The sequence below is a fragment of the Lepidochelys kempii genome, chromosome 8, assembly GCF_965140265.1.
Source record: "Lepidochelys kempii isolate rLepKem1 chromosome 8, rLepKem1.hap2, whole genome shotgun sequence".
Classification (NCBI taxonomy): domain Eukaryota; kingdom Metazoa; phylum Chordata; order Testudines; family Cheloniidae; genus Lepidochelys; species Lepidochelys kempii.
In genome coordinates, this window is record NC_133263.1 from 44,160,669 (window position 1) to 44,180,143 (window position 19,475).

Genomic DNA, 19,475 nt, shown 5'->3' on the forward strand with positions numbered 1-19,475 from the left:
TGAACTCTCCAAGCCTGTTAAGAGTCTTATTTTGTGTCTTGCACAGTATGGAGCATGACGCTGGTGCTTAACAAAGCCCTGATCCTAAGCCCATTCATGAAAATGGGAGCATTCGTTTGGACTTGAATAGTCATTGGAGCAGGGCCTATATGAATCTAAATGAGAATATTGGGTCTAATACTCATGCACACTAATGGTGCTTTACATCACTCTGACAGTACAAAGGGGCCTCAGTGAGGGTGTAAATGTAATTGATGCAAGAGCAGTGCAAGGCAGCTTTAGTGCTGATCAGGATTAGGCTCATCATCTTGTCCGTTATAAAACATTTAAGTCAGTATTGTCACAAACAAGAGTAAAGGGAGTTTTTGTTCTGCATGTCTCAGTATTACAAATGTGAGTGTTTTATTTGTGTTTCAGCCCCAAAAGTATCCATCTCTAGTGTAACAGTCATCATTTTCAGGCAGATTGCCCAGAAAATTCTCAAGCAAAGCAATGTAGCATGTCATGCTATAGGCTCAGGAGGCCAGATACTCCAGTCCACTCCTTAAAGCAGTAAAATGGCCAGAGAAGAATACTGCTTGTGCAGATGAACTTTCTGCTAGCAGTGAGATGGTTCTGCCACCAGTTCTGACATCTACCCTCCACCCCTGCCAATATGGGAAAGAAGGGACATGTCAGCAGTAGGGCATAGGCAGAATGTACGTGCAGCATGCTATTACAACACAGACCCCAGTTCTGATTTGTAACGTCTCTCCAGTCAAGATTTTCAAAAATTGGATTCTAAAGGCTTCTAGCTGTATATTTCAGCACCTAAGTAAACAGACAGATTTTCTAAAGTGCCTTGTAACCATCGCCTCCCATGACCTCTATTGGCAGCATTTGGGTGCTCACCACACTTTGGAAAATCAGATCTGATCCAGGAGCCAACTCCTAGCATCCATTTTTAAAAACTTTAGCCTTGGAAAAAATGGTGTGTCATGTGGGATTTGCATTTTTAGTGTCCTGTTGTAACTCTTTTACATTTCTTTCCCTCTGCCAGTAAGTTGGCTACTGTACGTTTCATTGGCTAGAGAAGGTAGATATTTACTTACTGAAACTCCCAAACACATTTCTATTTAAAAAAAAAACAAAACAAAACTAACATTTTCCATTTCTGTTTAGGAAGAAAAACCCAACCCTCTCTACTGTTCTCATCCTTGTTCCCAAAAGAAATATGCCAAGTTCTGTTTTTCTTAAGTTTGGTAGCAGATTCATCAACATAAAGATCTAAAATACTGAAAATTGCCTTGACTTACAGTCCTCCTCTCACCCATTAGAAGGAAGATGGACACCTGGGATCCCTGAGCAAGGGAGCCTGTTGCCCCAAGCTATGGAACAAAGCCCCTGCCATCTTCCTCCAAGACACCACTGGGAAGAACACAAGTTCTTCTCACAAGCTGCATGCTGCTCGTTTAACAGGCTTTTCAAAAACCTACTCCTGTGGAATTAAGTTTGTACCAATGTAGTCTCACTCCTACTGGAGTCCAAATGCAAAGCATACTCCAGGGGAGCTGAGAGTTCCGTCATCTCAAAAGGCCAGATGGACTCTTCTATACCACATGGTAGTGGAAGTCACATTAGACCATTTTCAGAAGAGTCAAAATGCTGGAAAAAGTTACATTCAAACCTACACAAGAAATGGTATAGTCCTTTCACAAAGTCTGTGCTCATTTTAGCCGTAAAAACTGTATATACCTCTTTCACAGCAATTCTTGAAAGGAAGAGAAGAGAAAATTAAAAATATATAAAATATCATTTATGCTCAACATGTTTAGAAAAAATCAAAATGGATTCCTGGAATTAGAATTGAACTATGAAGAAAATGAGGTGTGGCAGATGTGTTCTGAATGTCCCTTTCTGACCCTGGCCCCTCCCTAGTTTGTCAGTAATGTTAGCCAAAGTCCAAAGCCAAAGGAAATTACAGAAAAGTAGAGAAAGGGAAATGGCCAGAAAAAAATATGGCTGAAATGGACAGGAAAATATTTTGTTGTTTGCAGTGTTATTGTGGCTGTATTGGACTGAGGATCTTTTACTGGACCAACTCCAGCTGGTGAAAGACACAAGCTTGCACAGAGCATGAAGGAATGTCTCTTTCAGTAGCAAAAGTTGGTCCAATAAAAAGATATTCTCCCCCTTCCCCCCCACATCTCTTTAAGGAAGATACAGAAATCAAGAGATGTTGGTCATACACAACTAATCTAAGGTCAGAAACACTAATTAGTTAACTGTCTTGCTAATTAGATTTTGCCAGCTCAATTACAACACATTTGAAACATACTACCGTTTATTTTTCCTTTTCAGGGCCATTCACAGACTAGTGAGCAGCCTGGGCAACCACCCATGGCGCAAAGTTCTCCCAGGCTGCTGGATGCATGCTTGCAAGGCAATGAAATAGTTTGGGGACATAAAACATTGCCTGGAGTGGAGGAGGAAAGACTAGCTTAAGTGCTTCTGCCACCCTTGTAAGTGGTTCTGTGTTCTCATCCCAAGCCTCTTTGCGATCAACGACGACAGTAAATTCAGATTCTCCCCACGCTTCTCTTCCTCCTTATTCTTCCCCTCTTCCAAATGCAATCTGAACCAGCAGTGGTATCAGTGCTAGCCTGTCCCAAGGAGTTTAACAAAACCTTCCATTGGAAGGGGTATCTAAGCAAATCTCCACTACCCAGATGAAGATCACTTTTGTTTTGTCCATGACCTCCCCCAGAAGTTCAGCCTGTTTGTCTCACTTACTACTGGATACACAGTGCCAGGTCTGACTCCCTCTCCCCTGGGAGCGGACACCATATGTGGGGGCCAGATTCCAGATCTCTAGGACACTGTTTTTCCTTTTTCAGTGGCAGCCACATTTGAAATTGAAAGTGAGGTTTTCAGGGATGGGGGAGAAAAGGTAAGGAGGTTGAAAGGGATAGGCAGGTATTACACCACCTATTATAATGACAGGTTTCAGAGTAGCAGCCGTGTTAGTCTGTATTCGCAAAAAGAAAAGGAGTACTTGTGGCACCTTAGAGACTAACCAATTTATTTGAGCATAAGCTTTCGTGAGCTACAGCTTACTTCATAAGGATCCGATGAAGTGAGCTGTAGCTCACGAAAGCTTATGCTCAAATAAATTGGTTAGTCTCTAAGGTGCCACAAGTACTCCTTTTCTTTTTACCACCTATTATGAATTTATGGGAGGGCAATTGTCTCCTATTCTCCTCACTCTCTTCAGCCCTTTCTTTTCATTGCTCTCTCCATTGTCCACACCCACATGTTTTCTAAAACTCTTCATTTCTCTCTATCTTCTATGTCTACTAAGTTTGTTAGCACTGAAACAGGTCCTTGCTGTGGTAACAGAACACCTTTATGAAACCTCTCTTATTGTGTGAAGTTTCTTCCCAAAGTGCCTGCTCAGTTTTAAAAATAGCCAACATCACTCAGCCCAGAATTCTGACAGTTCAAAGGGAAAGTTACCAGGGTTCTCATCCCAGATCTGCACCTAAACTGCTGCATGACCGTGGGCACATCAGTTCCCCTCTGCCTCAGTTTATCCATCTCTACAGTGGGGATAAATATACTTCTTTCCTTTGAAAAGCGTCTCAAGATCTGTAGGATGAAGAGCACTAAGCAACTAAGTATTATCGAACTATGAAACTAACTAGGCTTTCTAAACTTGCGCTTTCAATTGGCATTTTCTCAGCTACCTGCTGCTGGTGACCATTTTCTGAATTCAATGGGCCTTGTTTAACAACCTGTCCATTTGGCAGCCTTAGGCGAGACTCGCCATGTTTCTAGTTTAACATTCTGAAAAGAAAACTGAATATTCAGCAATTAAGTAACTTCTTTAAAAAAATCTTAAACATGAATAATAGATTCAATTAATTTTCTGACTATTAAACAAGTATTAAAGTAGGTTAGAAATGTGTTTATAAGAAAGCTTGATCAAGGAACAGATGCCAGTTTACAATGTGCAAGACCTGTTTTCATTTTTTAAACAAGTTAACAGCTGTTGGCATAATGTTTTCAATCAATAGATTTTTCCTGTCTCTCATACTTATGTAACATTTAAGTCTGCTCAAAGGACAACACCCTTGCAGATGTTTGTAATGCTACTTTCATACTAAAATTCCCTTTTACCTCACCATATAAATAAAATTAAAAAAAAAAACTTGCTAATCTCTGAAACGAAGCTCCCAGACAGTCAGGTCAAATTCCAATAAGATTGCTGACACCAGCGGGCAGCTCAGAGATGTCAATTGTAACTAAAATTAAACACACATAAATGTGTTAATATAAGATTAAGGCTGCACAGTTTAAATTCACAAAAATATCAGAAAGTAAGGTCCAAGGCCTAAATCTTAAGCAGATACTAGTGGTTTGGAATGCCCCAATTTTTAGGTGTTCAGCTAGAGCTACTTTAATAGGCCCGACATCCAGAGGGTGGGTGCTTGACATTTCCTAAAAAGCAATCTGGATAACCAAAAATTGAGTCACTAGCAAAAATGTAGCCCTAGGGTTCCAATATAATGTTAATTCAGCCAATTTAAATAGCTTCTATATCCTATGATGTATATATTCTACAGCATCAAATAATATAGTATGCGGTGCATTTAATCAGAAAAATAATATAAAATTTTCCAGTGTGCACAATATGACAAACTGTCTTTGCATCCATCAGCCTAGAAAGTGAGAGTATGTGCACTAACGTCATAGAAGAGATGAGGCTTCAATGACCTCTGTTAAAACTTCAGCAGATGTCCACTGAGTTTGTTCACAAGTAATATTGTAATTGTCTAAAACCTTTGTTTTCTCTTTCGCAGGCTTACTAGAGCACATGCTCCTCATTAAGAAGAATGAATAAAAATTCTGAAGGACTCTCACTACCACTGAAAGTCTAATCCTAGCTTCAAGTTTGACGCTTTAGCAGTTATGTTGTTGCATTAAAAATAGATTGGTTAGAAAAATTAATTTATGAATGGATACCCCCCCCCAAAAAAAAGAGGGGATATTTCCCCCACACACACACTTTCCTATAACTCAAGAATAGATTTGATTGAACCTTCCAGAAATAATTTAACTTTGAAGAGATACCAACCAAAATTTCAGCCTCAGTAGGTAGTTTCAGAAAATGACCTTGCAAAAATAGGGCAAACTGTTCTGCAGTCTCAACTATAATGGTTGCTAACAGCAACTTTTATTATGTATTTCAGTTTATTCCTGTCAACAGGTGAATCTTAATCTTTGAACTTTCAGACTACTGGGCTGGCAAAATAAGTATGGTTTCTTTTATAAGAGGAGGAATGGTTTAGTGTTGTCACAAATATATATTTAAACAATGGGCTTTTGCCTGCTAGAGCCACAAAAATTTTTACAGCAAAATGAAAATTGCAGAACCAGACAATTTTATTGACCTTAATGTTTTTTAGTGGCCCTGACAACACCCAATAAACCCCAGAAATGAGAAAAGAAGAAAACCTCATAATTGGGCTACTTGCAGAGAGCCACCAATACTAAACTGTGGCAAAATAACCTGGTGAAACTTTGCAATTTGCAAAATGGATTCATACCTCCCGTTCCAGATATGATTTAAGGGATTCTGTCTCATTTAACAGAGTAACGCTGCATTTGCCTCTAAAAAAGAAAGAAATCACATTTTATGAAAAAAATACGTTAAACTTAGGATATATACAATGGTATTATTAACTTTTGCATAAAGTTTATTCTTACACAGGAAGAATACTGGACTAACATTGCACTGTTTGCTTCTTGACTAAACAGTGCTAGAAGAATTAAGTCATTACCTTATGTGTGTGGCAGGTAAAGATTCCAGCTGTCGTGAGAGAAACAGTTCTCTATGCCTTAGTTGATGTTTCTGTTTCTCTGGTAAATCAACCATTTCTGGGTTTTCCATCTCTTCTTCCATTTCCCCTAGTTACACAAGGGGGAAAAAAAGTTTAATATCACACACATTGCAAATGGTACCGCTTGGCCAATTGGAATGCATTCTCACAAGACCATAATTAAACCATAAATAACCACAATACATGGTACCTAAGTCATTTTCCTCTATGTCTCTTACTGCTGTAGCCAAGAGTTGCAGCCCATTGAAATAGGCAGCTCACACCAACCACAGCATTAAGTAGAGTCACAGAACAAGTTTGGTGATGCCAACTAAATGCCTAGGGCCAACCTTGCCAGCTACTGTAATGGCACTACTAATATCCAACAGCAGGCAGTGCTACCCCACGCAAAACCATTTGCGCACCTCTGCCTAGGAGCCAGACCTGCTGCTGGTCGCTTCCAGGGCACAGCACGGTCCACAGTGCCAGGACAGAAGCCTGCCTCTGCACCCCAGCTGCACCGCTACCGGGAGCCACCGGAGGTAAGACCATGCCCAAATCCTGCACCCTGATCCCCTGACCCAGACTTGAGCTCCCCCCCCCCCATCCCCAGCCCCACCCCAGAGCCTGCACTGGCAGGATAGAGCCCTGACCCCCTCCCACACCCCAACCCCTTGCCCCAGCCCAGAGCCCCCACCCACACCCTGAACACCTCATTCTCAGCCCCACCCCGCAGCCCTCACCCCCACATCTGAACCCTCTGCCCCAGTCCCAAGCCCCTCCCAACCCTTGTCCCCAGCTCCGTTGGGTTATGGGCATCAACAATTTTATTCAGCTGGATCACCAGAAAAAAAAGTTTGAAAACCACTGCTCTAGTGTATTTGAAAACCTCACGCTTTTTTTTAAAAAAATGTGTATTAATCACTATTTGTCAATTAAATCTACAACACACAAAAATGAAGCCTAGCAAAAACAAATTTAATCTCAAACTGCAATTTTTTTCATCTTCAACCAAGAACTTAATCCAAGTAGTCTTTTATTTGTTTGGCTCATTTTTGTAAATGTAACATGGAGGCTGTGAAGCAACACATTTCCTTTTGCGCTCGCCCTGGTGTGCACAACCTTTCAAAATAAAAAGGCACAATACAGTACACTTGAAAGAAAGACTTCCTATACGGTAACAGTGAAGAAAAGCCCAACACAAAATTGCTAAAGCATTTGATAATAGAAGTGGGTAGGAACTCTGAAGAATAAAAAAAGCTGTATGCAAATATATTTGCCCCTCTTGCTGAGACTCCTTTAATACTGAAAAGCATGAATCTGATGAATTTATACATAATAAAAGTGTAGAGAACATAGGATGAATTTAGTACTAGTATAAGCAAATGGCCAACACAAAGCCCTCAGCACCACACTGAAGTTGTGCAGGGTTGGCCATGGTGCAGTGACCACACAAAGGTACCTTTGCACACCCTGCACATGCAGAAAGACTCAGCATCTGCACTAGGGGCTGTCCCTGGCCACAGATTGGGAAGCAGAGTTCACCTTTGAAGCCTATGTGTGCTTCATCCTCACACAGCTCAATTACTCAGATGTTACATAAATGCAGTGGATTACCACCCTACAGAGTGACCAAATGAGAAAAAGGCACTATTATAGCCTTTTAAAGAACAAATCTTCTCAGACAAATTTGACTGCTTTTATGGTGGTTACAGAATAAGTGACTATAGAACACAGTAGATACAATATACTTGGATTTTAACAAGCATTTGATACATCGTTACGTAAGAAATTAATTTTCAAGTAAGATTTTATCTAGGATTGGAACACTCAGACTGAAAACTAAAAACAAACGCTTTACACAAACAGGAACATGCAATATATCGAGTGTAGGGAGGTGCCCAAAAGGGGTTCTGCAGGGATCTGTGTTAGGTCTAGTTTTATTTAACGTCTGTATTAATGAATTGGAAAAAGGACCATTACTAGTGCATTAAAAAAGTGTGTGGTTACTATGTTGGAAGGAAACTTGAACACTAGTAAAAACAAAGAAATAATAAGGTGAGATACAGGCAGATTGTCACTTCTTCTATCCAAGTTCTCAATCAATTTGGAAGAGTGAAAGCTAGTAAACGTAGGGAAAATTAATTAGAAAATGCAGATATACAATTGGAGGGAGAAAGTCAAGAAGCAACAATTATAATTATGAGAGACCTAGAGGTAGTAGGTAATCAACCATCTTCACATGTACATAGTAATAGTCACTATAAAGGAGAGAGAGAGACAAGCTTGCAATGCGATACGGATCAATGCGTGGTGGAGTATATGTAATCAGAGAGGGAGGAAGGGCTAAGTGCCTTTATATTCTAGGCATCACATTACTATAAAATATTAGCAACTGGAAAAAAGCTCAGAAAAAATACAAAAGCAAGCACAAAATGGACTCGAAGAGTAAAAGAGCTAATATATACATCTTGGCTAAGCAATAAGAAAAAGGGAGGAGAGACTACAATATTTGGAGAAGAGGAATTTAGCATAATATTCTTAGTTTAAGTAAGAACGATAGGATGAGAAAATAATGAAACAGGAAAAAATATTTAGGCTGAATATCTGGAAAAAGCTATTTAAATCAGTGCTATTAACCTACAAAATCATCTAAGTAGTTGTGGAAGCCCCATCACTTGTGACTTTTATAACAAGACTGTACAAAAACTTAAGATGACATACTGAAGAATGCTTCATGTGCATCGATTGACTAGATAATCCAATAGGTCTTTTCCATGTCTAATAAGCCTATTAAAAAAATCACACGGGACCCTGAGTGGTATGTAAGCAGGTGGTTGTTTTGTTTTTTAATCTCTACTGAGATCACCACCACAGTTATACTAGATAGGATTTTTTTTTAAAGGCATAATTCTACTGGGGGACTTCAAAGTTCATGTGGGGAACGATGGAGATACCGGGAGGAACAGCCTCCCTGGTCTGGACCCAAGAGGTGAGTTGTTATTGGACTTCTGTGCTAGTCATGGAGTCTCCATAACGAATACCATGTTTGAACACAAAGTTGCTCATAAAAGAACTTGGTACCAGAGGACTTTGGGCCGAAGACTGGAAAGGAGCTTATGCCCATTAGTTGAACCTCAGATTCAAGGAGGAACAATGTGGATTCCATCCTGGCCATGGAACAATGGACCAGCTCTTTGCTCTCTCACAGATACTCAAGGGGTCGTGGGAGTTTCCTAATCTGGTCTACCTTTGTTTGTAGATCTGGAGAAAGCATATGACCATGTTCCCTGAGATGTCTTGTGGGAAGCGCTGTGGGAGCATGAGGTGCCAGTGCCGCTTTTGCATGCTATCCAGTCCCTCTATTCTCTGGAATAGAATGGTGTTTGTATTCTTGGCATTAAGCAGAGTTCGTTCAAGGTGGGCGTTGGACTCCACCAAGGGTGTGTCCTGTCCCCACTTCTGTTCCTGATTTTCATGGACAGGATATCAAGGCGCAGCCGAGCTGTGGAGTGCAACCGGTATGGTGACTCAGACGTGACATCTCTGCTGTTTCCAGATGATGCTGTCCTTTTTGCTTCTTCTGACTGCAGTGTCTGATGTGCACTCGAACGTTTTGCTGCTAAATGTGAAGCTGCTGGGATGAGAATCAGCACCTCCAGATCAGATGTCAAGGTCCACTCCCAGAAGAAAGTGGACTGCTCTCTCCAGGTGTGTGGGGAGGGGGCGGGGGGAGGAAGGAAGAGAGAGCAGCAGCCCTTAGTTGATGAGTTCAAGTATCTAGGGGTCTTGTTCACGAGTGATGACAAGTGGGAGCATGAGATCAACATGTGCGGCAGCACCAATCCGCGGTGGTAAAGCAGGAGCTGACTAAACTGGGAGGAGTGGTAGATACGCTGGAGGGGAGGGATAGGATACAGAAGGACCTAGACAAATTGGAGGATTGGGCCAAAAGAAATCTGATGAGGTTCAATAAGGATAAGTGCAGGGTCCTGCACTTAGGACAGAAGAACCCAATGCACAGCTACAGACTAGGGACCGAATGGCTAGGCAGCAGTTCTGCGGAAAAGGACCTAGGGGTGACAGTGGACGAGAAGCTGGATATGAGTCAGCAGTGTGCCCTTGTTGCCAAGAAGGCCAATGGCACTTTGGGATGTATAAGTAGGGGCATAGCGAGCAGATCGAGGGACGTGATCATTCCCCTCTATTCAACATTGGTGAGGCCTCATCTGGAGTACTGTGTCCAGTTTTGGGCCCCACACTTCAAGAAGGATGTGGATAAATTGGAGAGAGTCCAGCTAAGGGCAACAAAAATGATTAGGGGACTGGAACACATGAGTTATGAGGAGAGGCTGAGGGAGCTGGGATTGTTTAGCCTGCAGAAGAGAAGAATGAGGGGGGATTTGATAGCTGCTTTCAACTACCTGAAAGGGGGTTTCAAAGAGGATGGCTCTAGACTGTTCTCAATGGTAGCAGATGACAGAATGGTCTCAAGTTGCAGTGGGGGAGGTTTAGATTGGATATTAGGAAAAACTTTTTCACTAAGAGGGTGGTGAAACACTGGAATGCGTTACCTAGGGAGGTGGTAGAATCTCCTTCCTTAGAGGTTTTTAAGGTCAGGCTTGACAAAGCCCTGGCTGGGATGATTTAACTGGGAATTGGTCCTGCTTCGAGCAGGGGGTTGGACTAGATGACCTCCTGAGGTCCCTTCCAACCCTGATATTCTATGATTCTATGACTACTCAGATGAAGCTCTCGATTTACAGGAAGATTTACATTTACATAATCCTGATCTAGGATCATGAACTTTGGGTAATGACCGAAAGGACGAGATCGTGGGTACAAGCAGCGGAAATGAGGTTTCTACACAGGGTGGCTGGGCTTACTCTTTGAGACAGGGCGAAGAGCTCAGCTATTCGGGAGAGCCTTGGGAGTAGAACCGCTACTTCTCCGGATCGAGAGGAGCCAGCTGCGGTGGTTTGGGCACCTGATAAGAATGCCCGTGGCAGGCTTCCGTTGGAACTACAGTGAGCACATCCCACAGGGCAAAGACCAACCCAGGACATGCTGGAGGGATAATATCTCCCGACTGTCCTGGGAACGCTGGGGAATCCCCCAGGATGAGCTGGAACCTGTTGTGGAGGAAAAGGAGGTCTGGGTCCTCCCTACTCTCCACACAACCCTCACCAGGAAAAAGAAAAAAAAAGTAGTATATTCTTTTTATTTATATATAGCGATAGATACATACATACACACACGCCCCAGTACATCAAAGGTTAGGAAGACGTTTCCCCTACAGGCAGGTAACGTGTTATTTTAGAATGGTCTATAATGGGGTTTCTTGCACCTCCTCTTAAGCAGTTGGTATTGGCCACTATCACAGACCGGATATTGGAACAGATGGACTACTGATCTGACATGGTATGATGTGATAAATGAACGGGGGGTGACGTTATTGACATGAACTGTGACCGTATAGATCATTGTTGCAACCAAGGTCCTATAGTGGCACCAAATCTTGTACAAAGGAGGTCAAGACTGCTGAATTGGAATTAATTTGCAAACTGGATACAATTAACTTAGGTTTGAATAAAGACTGGGAGTGGATGGGTCATTACACAAAGTAAAACTATTTCCCCATGTTTATCCCCCCCGTTCCTCAGACGTTCTTGTCAACTGTTGGGAATGGCCCACCTTGATCATCACTACAAAAGGTGTCCCTCCAGCCCCCGTTCTCCTGCTGGTAATAGCTCACCTTACCTGATCACTCTCATTACAGTGTGTATGGTAACACCCATTGTTTCATGTTCTCTGTGTATATAAATCTCCCCACTGTATTTTCCACTGAATGCATCTGATGAAGTGAGATGTAGCTCAGGAAAGCTTATGCTCTAATAAATTTGTTAGTCTCTAAGGTGCCACAAGTCCTCCTTTTCTTTTTATGGATACAGACTAACACGGCTGCTACTCTGAAACCTATAAAAAGGTTATGATTTGCTGGTTATGATTATGATATCTGTATGCAGGTATCATTTTTATATTTAAAGTTATAAGTATTGGCTCTATACTGTCTGTATTTCAAACTTGTGCTATGCTTCTGGGTAACACCCCAGACACTTTGGCATCAGCACTGGCTGGCCTGCTTGATGGCCCATTAAGGACCACCAACTACACAAATGATCTATTGAGAGAAGGCAGATACACCTTATGACTCTCAAGGCATGCAGGGGCATGCCTACGGAGAAGACTCTAAGGCTTTCAAGCCACGTGATGGGCAGCTTGTGTTTGGAATAAAAGCAGCACAGGCCGCATGGCAAGAGACTATAAAAGGCAGCTGCATCGTCTCCATTTTGTCTTCAAACCTGCTTCTTACCGCTAGGGGAACTTTGCTACAAACTGAAGCTCTGAACAAAGGACTGAATGACCGACCATCCAAGCTGTGGATGTACTCCACAGACTTAATTTGAACCTGAAGTTTATTCCACCACTGCTACAAGCCTGAACCAAGAACTTTGCCATTACCATATGTAATTGATTCCATTTAAACCAATTTTAGCTCTCATCTATATTTCTTTCTTTTTATGAATAAACCTTTAGATTTTAGATTCTAAAGGATTGGCAACAGCATGATTTGTGGGTAAGATCTGACTTGTATATTGACCTGGGTCTGGAGCTTGGTCCATTGGGATGGGGAGAACCCTTTTTCTTTTACTGGAGTATTGGTTTTCATAACCATTCATCCCCATAAGGAGTGGCGCTGGTGGTGATACTGGGCAACTGGAGGTGTCTAACGGAATTGCTTGTATGACTCTTGGTTAGCCAGTGGGGTAAAACTTAAGTCCTCTCTGTTTGGCTGGTTTGGTGTGCCTCAGTAGTGAAGGAACACCAGCCTTGGGCTGTAAATGCCCTGCTCTAAGCAATTTGTCCTGAATTGATACTCTCAGTGGTGTCCTGCCAAAGGCCGCTTTGTTACAGTGGGTAGCTCCCTTTAATGGGCACCCAGCCAGCCAGTAGCTATAAAATCCCTCTTAGTAGCTGTTCTTTAATTGCTCACCTGTAAAAGGTTAAAAAGTCTCACTACTATGCATAGGAAAAAGGAAGTGAGTGGACACCTTCCCAAAAGAGTCAATGGGAAGGCTGGAACTTTTAAAAATTGAAACAAATCCCCTTTTCTCTGCCTGTGGTTGTTCTTTGGGGACAGGCAGAGAGGGCTACAACCATGCTTGTAAAGCTTGGGGCCAGGTATGAAAAATCATTGGTATCATACCTAGAAACTACTCATTTGAAACCCCAGATATGTAAGCAGATCAGGAAGTGTCTCAGAAGATGTGATTAGGTTTATCTCTCTTTATTTCTTTATGGCTTGTGGACTCCTCTGTGCTAACCCCAGGTGCTTTTGTTTTGCTTGTAACCTTGACGCTGGACCTCAAGAAAGTTATTCTTGATGCTTAATCCTTGGTTGTTGGGTATTTTTTTTTAATTTAGCAAATGCTTAAGTTCCCAGATGTATTTTCTTTATTTTTTATTAATAAAATTTACCTTTAAGAACAGAATTGGATTTTTCTGTCTTAAGAGGTTTGTGCACGTGTTGTTTAATTAGCTAGTGGCAACATCTGAGTGGCAATTTTTAGAGTCCTTGTGGGCCCCCACCTTCTGCCCAAACTGTTGTGCAGTTTTGCTGTAGACCTGTTAAATAGGAATTGTGTTCTACCACTGAGATAGCTGCATTTCCTTTGAATAATTTATTAAGTGATTATGGAATCTAAAGAATGGAAATTGCGAGAAAAGGTATAGCAACCATCATTATTCAACCATAACCCCAGACAAGTTTCACATCAGGTGGTAAAAAAAACTTAAGTTTGCAGTTCAGACATATGAATCATATTCCATACGTTAGGTATAAACTTATAAACATCCCTGCAGAAGGCAAGTCACTTCTCCTCTTGGAAAATGGCTGCAAAATAAAACCCCTGAATCTTTCTTTAATTTTCAAGTATCTGATGGATTATACTGAAAATTTTATGTTATTCCTATTTATTTTACTTTTATTTACTTGAATATCAGTGTCATTTTTCTCTCCATACCTCTATTTAAAGTGAGAAATAGATAAAAGTTTTGCTAAATTGCACAACATTTGAGTAGGACATATTTGCCCATTATTAGTTTCTTTTTCATAGTTTTATCATTGGTAGGTCTAAAATTATAAAGGCATCAGTAGCAGACTAACACTTAGAAATTACAAGACTGATTTAATCCAGAAGGGTCTGCAGTCACACAGCTTCATTAATCAGCTGAACAAAGGCAGTTAAAAGATCAGTGATGCAGATACGTACGTCTACTGCAAATGCAACAAAATGAAGCAGCAGTACACTTTATGAAAAGGGATTATGCAATCAACTCAGAAATCAGTAAGAATGTTAATTCTCTCTGATCAAGTATTTGTATTAGAATTTTTGTAGGAAATTAGGAGTAATTTAATTGCAACATGCAGACTATTTATAGTCTTTTTAACATAATATTTTGATTATAAATTATATTTAGAAAGTATTGATTGCTAACCACATGCATGTTTTTACTTTTAAAAAGCAACAACTGAAGCCACACAAAAAGGACCATTCAAAATAAAATAAAATAAAATAAAAATCTATTTTTGGGGAATGAACTGGTACCTGTACCAAAATAACACAACACAGAACAACTGCAGAAAAGGAAATCTAAACTGACATACATTGTCTGTGTTTCTGTGATGTTTCCATTAATAGCACTGCTCTATAGTTGGATCTTCCTGACAATCTTCCAAATAGCTATGAAAGTGAAACAATGATCTAGTTTCCATTTGGATCAAAATTGTTCATTTCATTTCAAAAAGAAAAAAAAAAAATATGTACTTGCAGGTTCAAAGAATGGCTAACAGTGGCTAACAGCAAGATTTCTCATCTTCATCCTCAAAGTTTCAACAATTCCTTCTCACTTCCTTTACCAACTTATTGAACGGAGACACACATTAACAAGTCACCATATTTACTTTGTTTGCAGGGAGGTTTGTATTAAACTTCAGCATTCCTAAGCAATGGAACAGCTATGGCACGAGAGAGAGAATCAGTAAAACTATGGATTGTGACCACAAAAAAATCACCTAAAACGTGACCAAATCTCATACCAGTACCATATGAATTCATAGACCAAGATATAATTGCATGAGTACAGCCCACAGATTCTATTACGTTCAAACCTATTACAAACAATATGAAAAAAAGCTATTTGGAAGGCCGAGAGCATGCACAGGTCTAATTTTACTGGGCCTTTCCAATGGCATGATGGCAGTATTCAGAAGTGTAGTACTCAGATTTTTGGCTTCATCATTACGAGGAAGAAGATGGATTTGTAAGGTACGTATTTTAATACTTTGATATCAGTACTCATGTCATTTAACAGGTTATTTTTCCTCCTTTATAGATAGAGGCACCCCTTCACAGTAATGTATTGTGTCATAGTCCTAAAATTTAAATTGACCTAAAAAGCACCCACATCTTTATAGTATCGGGGGGAGGGATAGCTCAGTGGTTTGAGCATTGGCCTGCTAAACCCAGAGTTGTGAGTTCAATCCTTGAGGGGGCCATTTAGGGATCGGGGGGGAAAATTGGGGATTGGCCCTGCTTTGAACAGGGGTTGGACTAGATGACCTCCTGAGGTCCCTTCCAATCCTGATATTCTATGATTCTATGATCTCAGCTGCTTTGGAAGGAAGTCAGACTTATTACTAGTGAACATTTTTGTTATTTCTTGTTTGACTGAGGACTTAAGTAGATGGCTAGCTAATCTGTCATTTCCATATCTATATTTATTCTATTTTAGGGAAATTCAAATGAGACATCATATACTGGGAAAAAAGCATGTTAAAATATTGTTAAACTGTTTCGCTAACAAGTGTACCGAATTTGCACTCTATTGATCTGATAGTTAATATATGCACAAGTGAAAATTTCTCACTAAAATGACATTGAAATGTACGCACATTTCAAAGTACTTAGTATCTGATGGTATAAAACAGTTGTAGCATATTTAAAGACAGATAATAGTGACAACCGGCATAGATATTAAAGGTTTTAAGTTGTAATTTAAGGAAAACTTATGTATAAGCTTCTCCCAATTACTCTAAATACTTCAGCAACAGTTTAACTACTTTTTTTTTTAAAATAAAAAATGACAAGAAGCATCTCTCTGGAATATGCAGAGTAACATAATACTAGAAGAAGCTACACATTTAACTAAGCTCCATTGCTGCGCTGGGTATCTTATTTTCTTTTTAAATTAACTGCGCTCTACGTAAGTAGATATGCCATGCATTCTTCCTATGAAACTCTGTTATAAACAGACGAGCATACAGTCCCACAAGATGATACATACATGTAGTTAGAAGGCTAAAGAGAAAAACTATGGCATAGCATACTGAGGAATAGTTTGTGAGCATGCAAGTAAAGATTTTCATAAGGCATACACAAAAGGGAGGCCAAGTGAAGGTTGCATGAACAAAAAACTTTGCTACATTCCTAACATTTCAATGCTTAATCATGAAACTAAAAATTCTCATTTATTTTTAAACAGAATTATTACAGTGTTCAAACCACTAAGCAGCAACTAGCTCTCTTCAGACCTCCATCCAGCTGGGAAATTAACAACCTCCTAACAGAGGCCATAAATTCAAGACATCGCATAATGGTGGGATGTCCCCAGATCACTAACTTTTAGAAGTTCTACTAAACATGCTCAAAGGCAAATTTGACAATATTCACAATTTTAACTAATTTTTAAACCTGTCAAAGAAACAATTTCTGATAGAAAACTAACAGGCCATGTTTTAATGATCTAAGATTTGAGTTACTGGCAAACAGAGTATGACCAGTTTTTGTTGTTTAAATGTAAGGCGTATATTTTCCTTTCCCAAGCAACTTAATAATTCGTGTAATTTTCCTCAAATGTTTTTATGAAATTCACCTTCACATAGACAGAGCCAGGCACTTTTATTCAGCCCAATGGGAGAGTGAGAGACAGTTACGTTTAATAATAGATGTTGCGCTCTCTCACATATATATTATACACACACACACACACACCCCTTGTGACAACCAAATGACACACCAGTCAATTGACTTTTCAACAGGCCTTTGTTTCTTAAATGAAAAGGTCAGAACTCAGCCAATCAAGTGATACAACTAATTGTTGGAGATGCTACTTAGTTGCTTAGGATGGGGATCATAAATTTAAAATAACCTAGCTCCAAGATGTTATTTTAAAGATGCATGTATCACCACTTCATCCAAATGTAGAAATTAAAATCAATGTTTTAAAATAAACAAGCTTACTTGCATGTTTGTCAGCCAGTACAATAAGCGTACTCGATATGTCCCTTCTTCTGTAGAAACACACCACCTTTGCTTCCACATTTCCATTGGCCGTCTGTAACAGTGAGTAGAAAAATTATTCTTGGGCATAAATAAAAAACTGGATCTCAAACTACTACACTAGAAATCCATTGAAGTATTTAGAAATTTTAGCCATAAGTACTCCAATCAAACACATGAACCTTGCTACGAATAGAATGCATTTCTATAGAAAATGAAACACTAAGCAAGTGTTCTGCAGATCTACAATACTGAAAAATAGAAGTTATCATACCAGAACAGACAATTGTTCTAAATCCCATTTCTTGTTCTCAGTCATGGTCTATACTGGATGGTACAGAGGAAGAAAAACAAGATCTCACAAGGCTTCTGAGAAATTAGACTGGGCTGTACACAAAGGATGTCACCAGGAAACACCTTCCTGACCTCACACCCACTTATCTTGATTGCCTGAGGCAGGCAATTTTAATTAACCTTATCTGTAGATTAAGCAAGGATTTAACCAAATGGACCAGATGACCTTATACAGAAATGAAGAAAAAAACCTACACAGGATCAGATTCTGATCCTATCTCGAACATAGTAGAACCTTATTCCACAAGTGTCCCATTTACTCTAAACACTGATCCAAGTGGTGCTGTCAGGTACTATTCAATAGGAGTAAGGAGATCAGAATCTGGTCTTTTCTTTGTAATTCTGCTTCTCCCGCAGAATTGTCATGCCTAGGTCTCAGGGCAGCAGTTTCAGTAGGAGAGCAAACCAGCCTCACACTGGGGACTGCATACTGCCTCAGAGAATAATTTACCACTCTTACAACTTTCCAGTCCGTTTGTAATCTAGTTGGGACCAAAACCTTCCCAAAAAAAAAGTTAGCGAATCCAAGTAATTCACAGAATCATAGAATATCAGGGTTGGAAGGGACCTCAGGAGGTCATCTAGTCCAACCCCCTGCCCAGAGCAGGACCAATCCCCAACTAAATCATCCCAGCCAGGGCTTTGTCAAGCCTGACCTTAAAAACCTCAAAGGAAGAAGATTCCACCACCTCCCGAGGTAACGCATTCCAGTGTTTCACTACCCTCCTAGTGAAAAAGTTTTTCCTAATATCCAACCTAAACCTCCCCCACTGCAACTTGAGACCATGACTCCTTGTTCTGTCATCTGCTACCACTGAGAACAGTCTAGAGCCATCCTCTTTGGAACCCCCTTTCAGGTAGCTGAAAACAGCTATCAAATCCCCCTCATTCTTCTCTTCCGCAGACCAAACTATCCCAGTTCCCTCAGCCTCTCCTCATAAGTCATGTGTTCCAGTCCCCTAATCATCTTTGTTGCTCTCCGCTGGACTCTTTCCAATTTTTCCACATCCTTCTTGTGGTGTGGGGCCCAAAACTGGACACAGTACTCCAGATGAGGCCTCACCAATGTCGAATAGAGGGGAATGATCACGTCCCTCGATCTGCTGGCAATGCCCCTACTTACACATCCCAAAATGCCATTGGCCTTCTTGGCAACATCGTCACACTGTTGACTCATATCCAGCTTTGCGTCCACTGTAACCCCTACGTCCTTTTCTGCAGAACTGCTGCCTAGCCATTCGGTCCCTAGTCTGTAGTGGTGCATGGGATTCTTCCGTACTAAGTGCAGGACTCTGCACTTGTCCTTGTTGAACCTCATCAGATTTCTTTTGGCCCAATCCTCTAATTTGTCTAGGGCCCTCTGTATCCTATCCCTACCCTCCAGCGTATCTACCTCTCCTCCCAGTTTACTGTCATCTGCAAACTTGTTGAGGCTGCAATCCACACCATCCTCCAGATCATTAATGAAGATATTGAACAAAACCGGCCCCAGGACCGACCCTTGGGACACGCCACTTGATACCGGCTGCCAACTAGACATGGAGCCATTGATCACTACCCGCTGAGCCCGACAATCTAGCCAACTTTCTATCCACCTTATAGTCCATTCATCCAGCCCATACTTCTTTAACTTGCTGGCAAGAATACTGTGGGAGACCGTGTCAAAAGCTTTGCTAAAGTCAAGGAACAACACTTCCACCACTTTCCCCTCATCCACAAAGCCAGTTATCTCGTCATAGAAGAAAATTAGATTAGTCAGGCATGACTTGCCCTTGGTGAATCCATGCTGACTGTTCCTGATCACTTTCCTCTCCTCTAAGTGCTTCAGAATTGATTCCTTGAGGACCTGCTCCATGAT

General features: G+C 40.7%; 1 protein-coding gene across 8 annotated transcripts in view; it reads right to left on the reverse strand.

The window, feature by feature from the left end:
- Positions 1-19,475, reverse strand: part of MTA1 (metastasis associated 1) — a 145,776-nt gene that overhangs the window by 84,034 nt on the left and 42,267 nt on the right. For all 8 annotated transcript variants that reach the window (XM_073356262.1, XM_073356261.1, XM_073356260.1 and 5 more), the window contains exons 3-5: positions 17,225-17,318; positions 5,823-5,949; positions 5,589-5,652 (exon numbers count right to left, since the gene is read on the reverse strand). In XM_073356262.1, the coding sequence (XP_073212363.1) occupies positions 5,589-5,652; positions 5,823-5,949; positions 17,225-17,318 (285 nt within the window). The remainder of the gene's footprint in view (positions 1-5,588; positions 5,653-5,822; positions 5,950-17,224; positions 17,319-19,475) is intronic.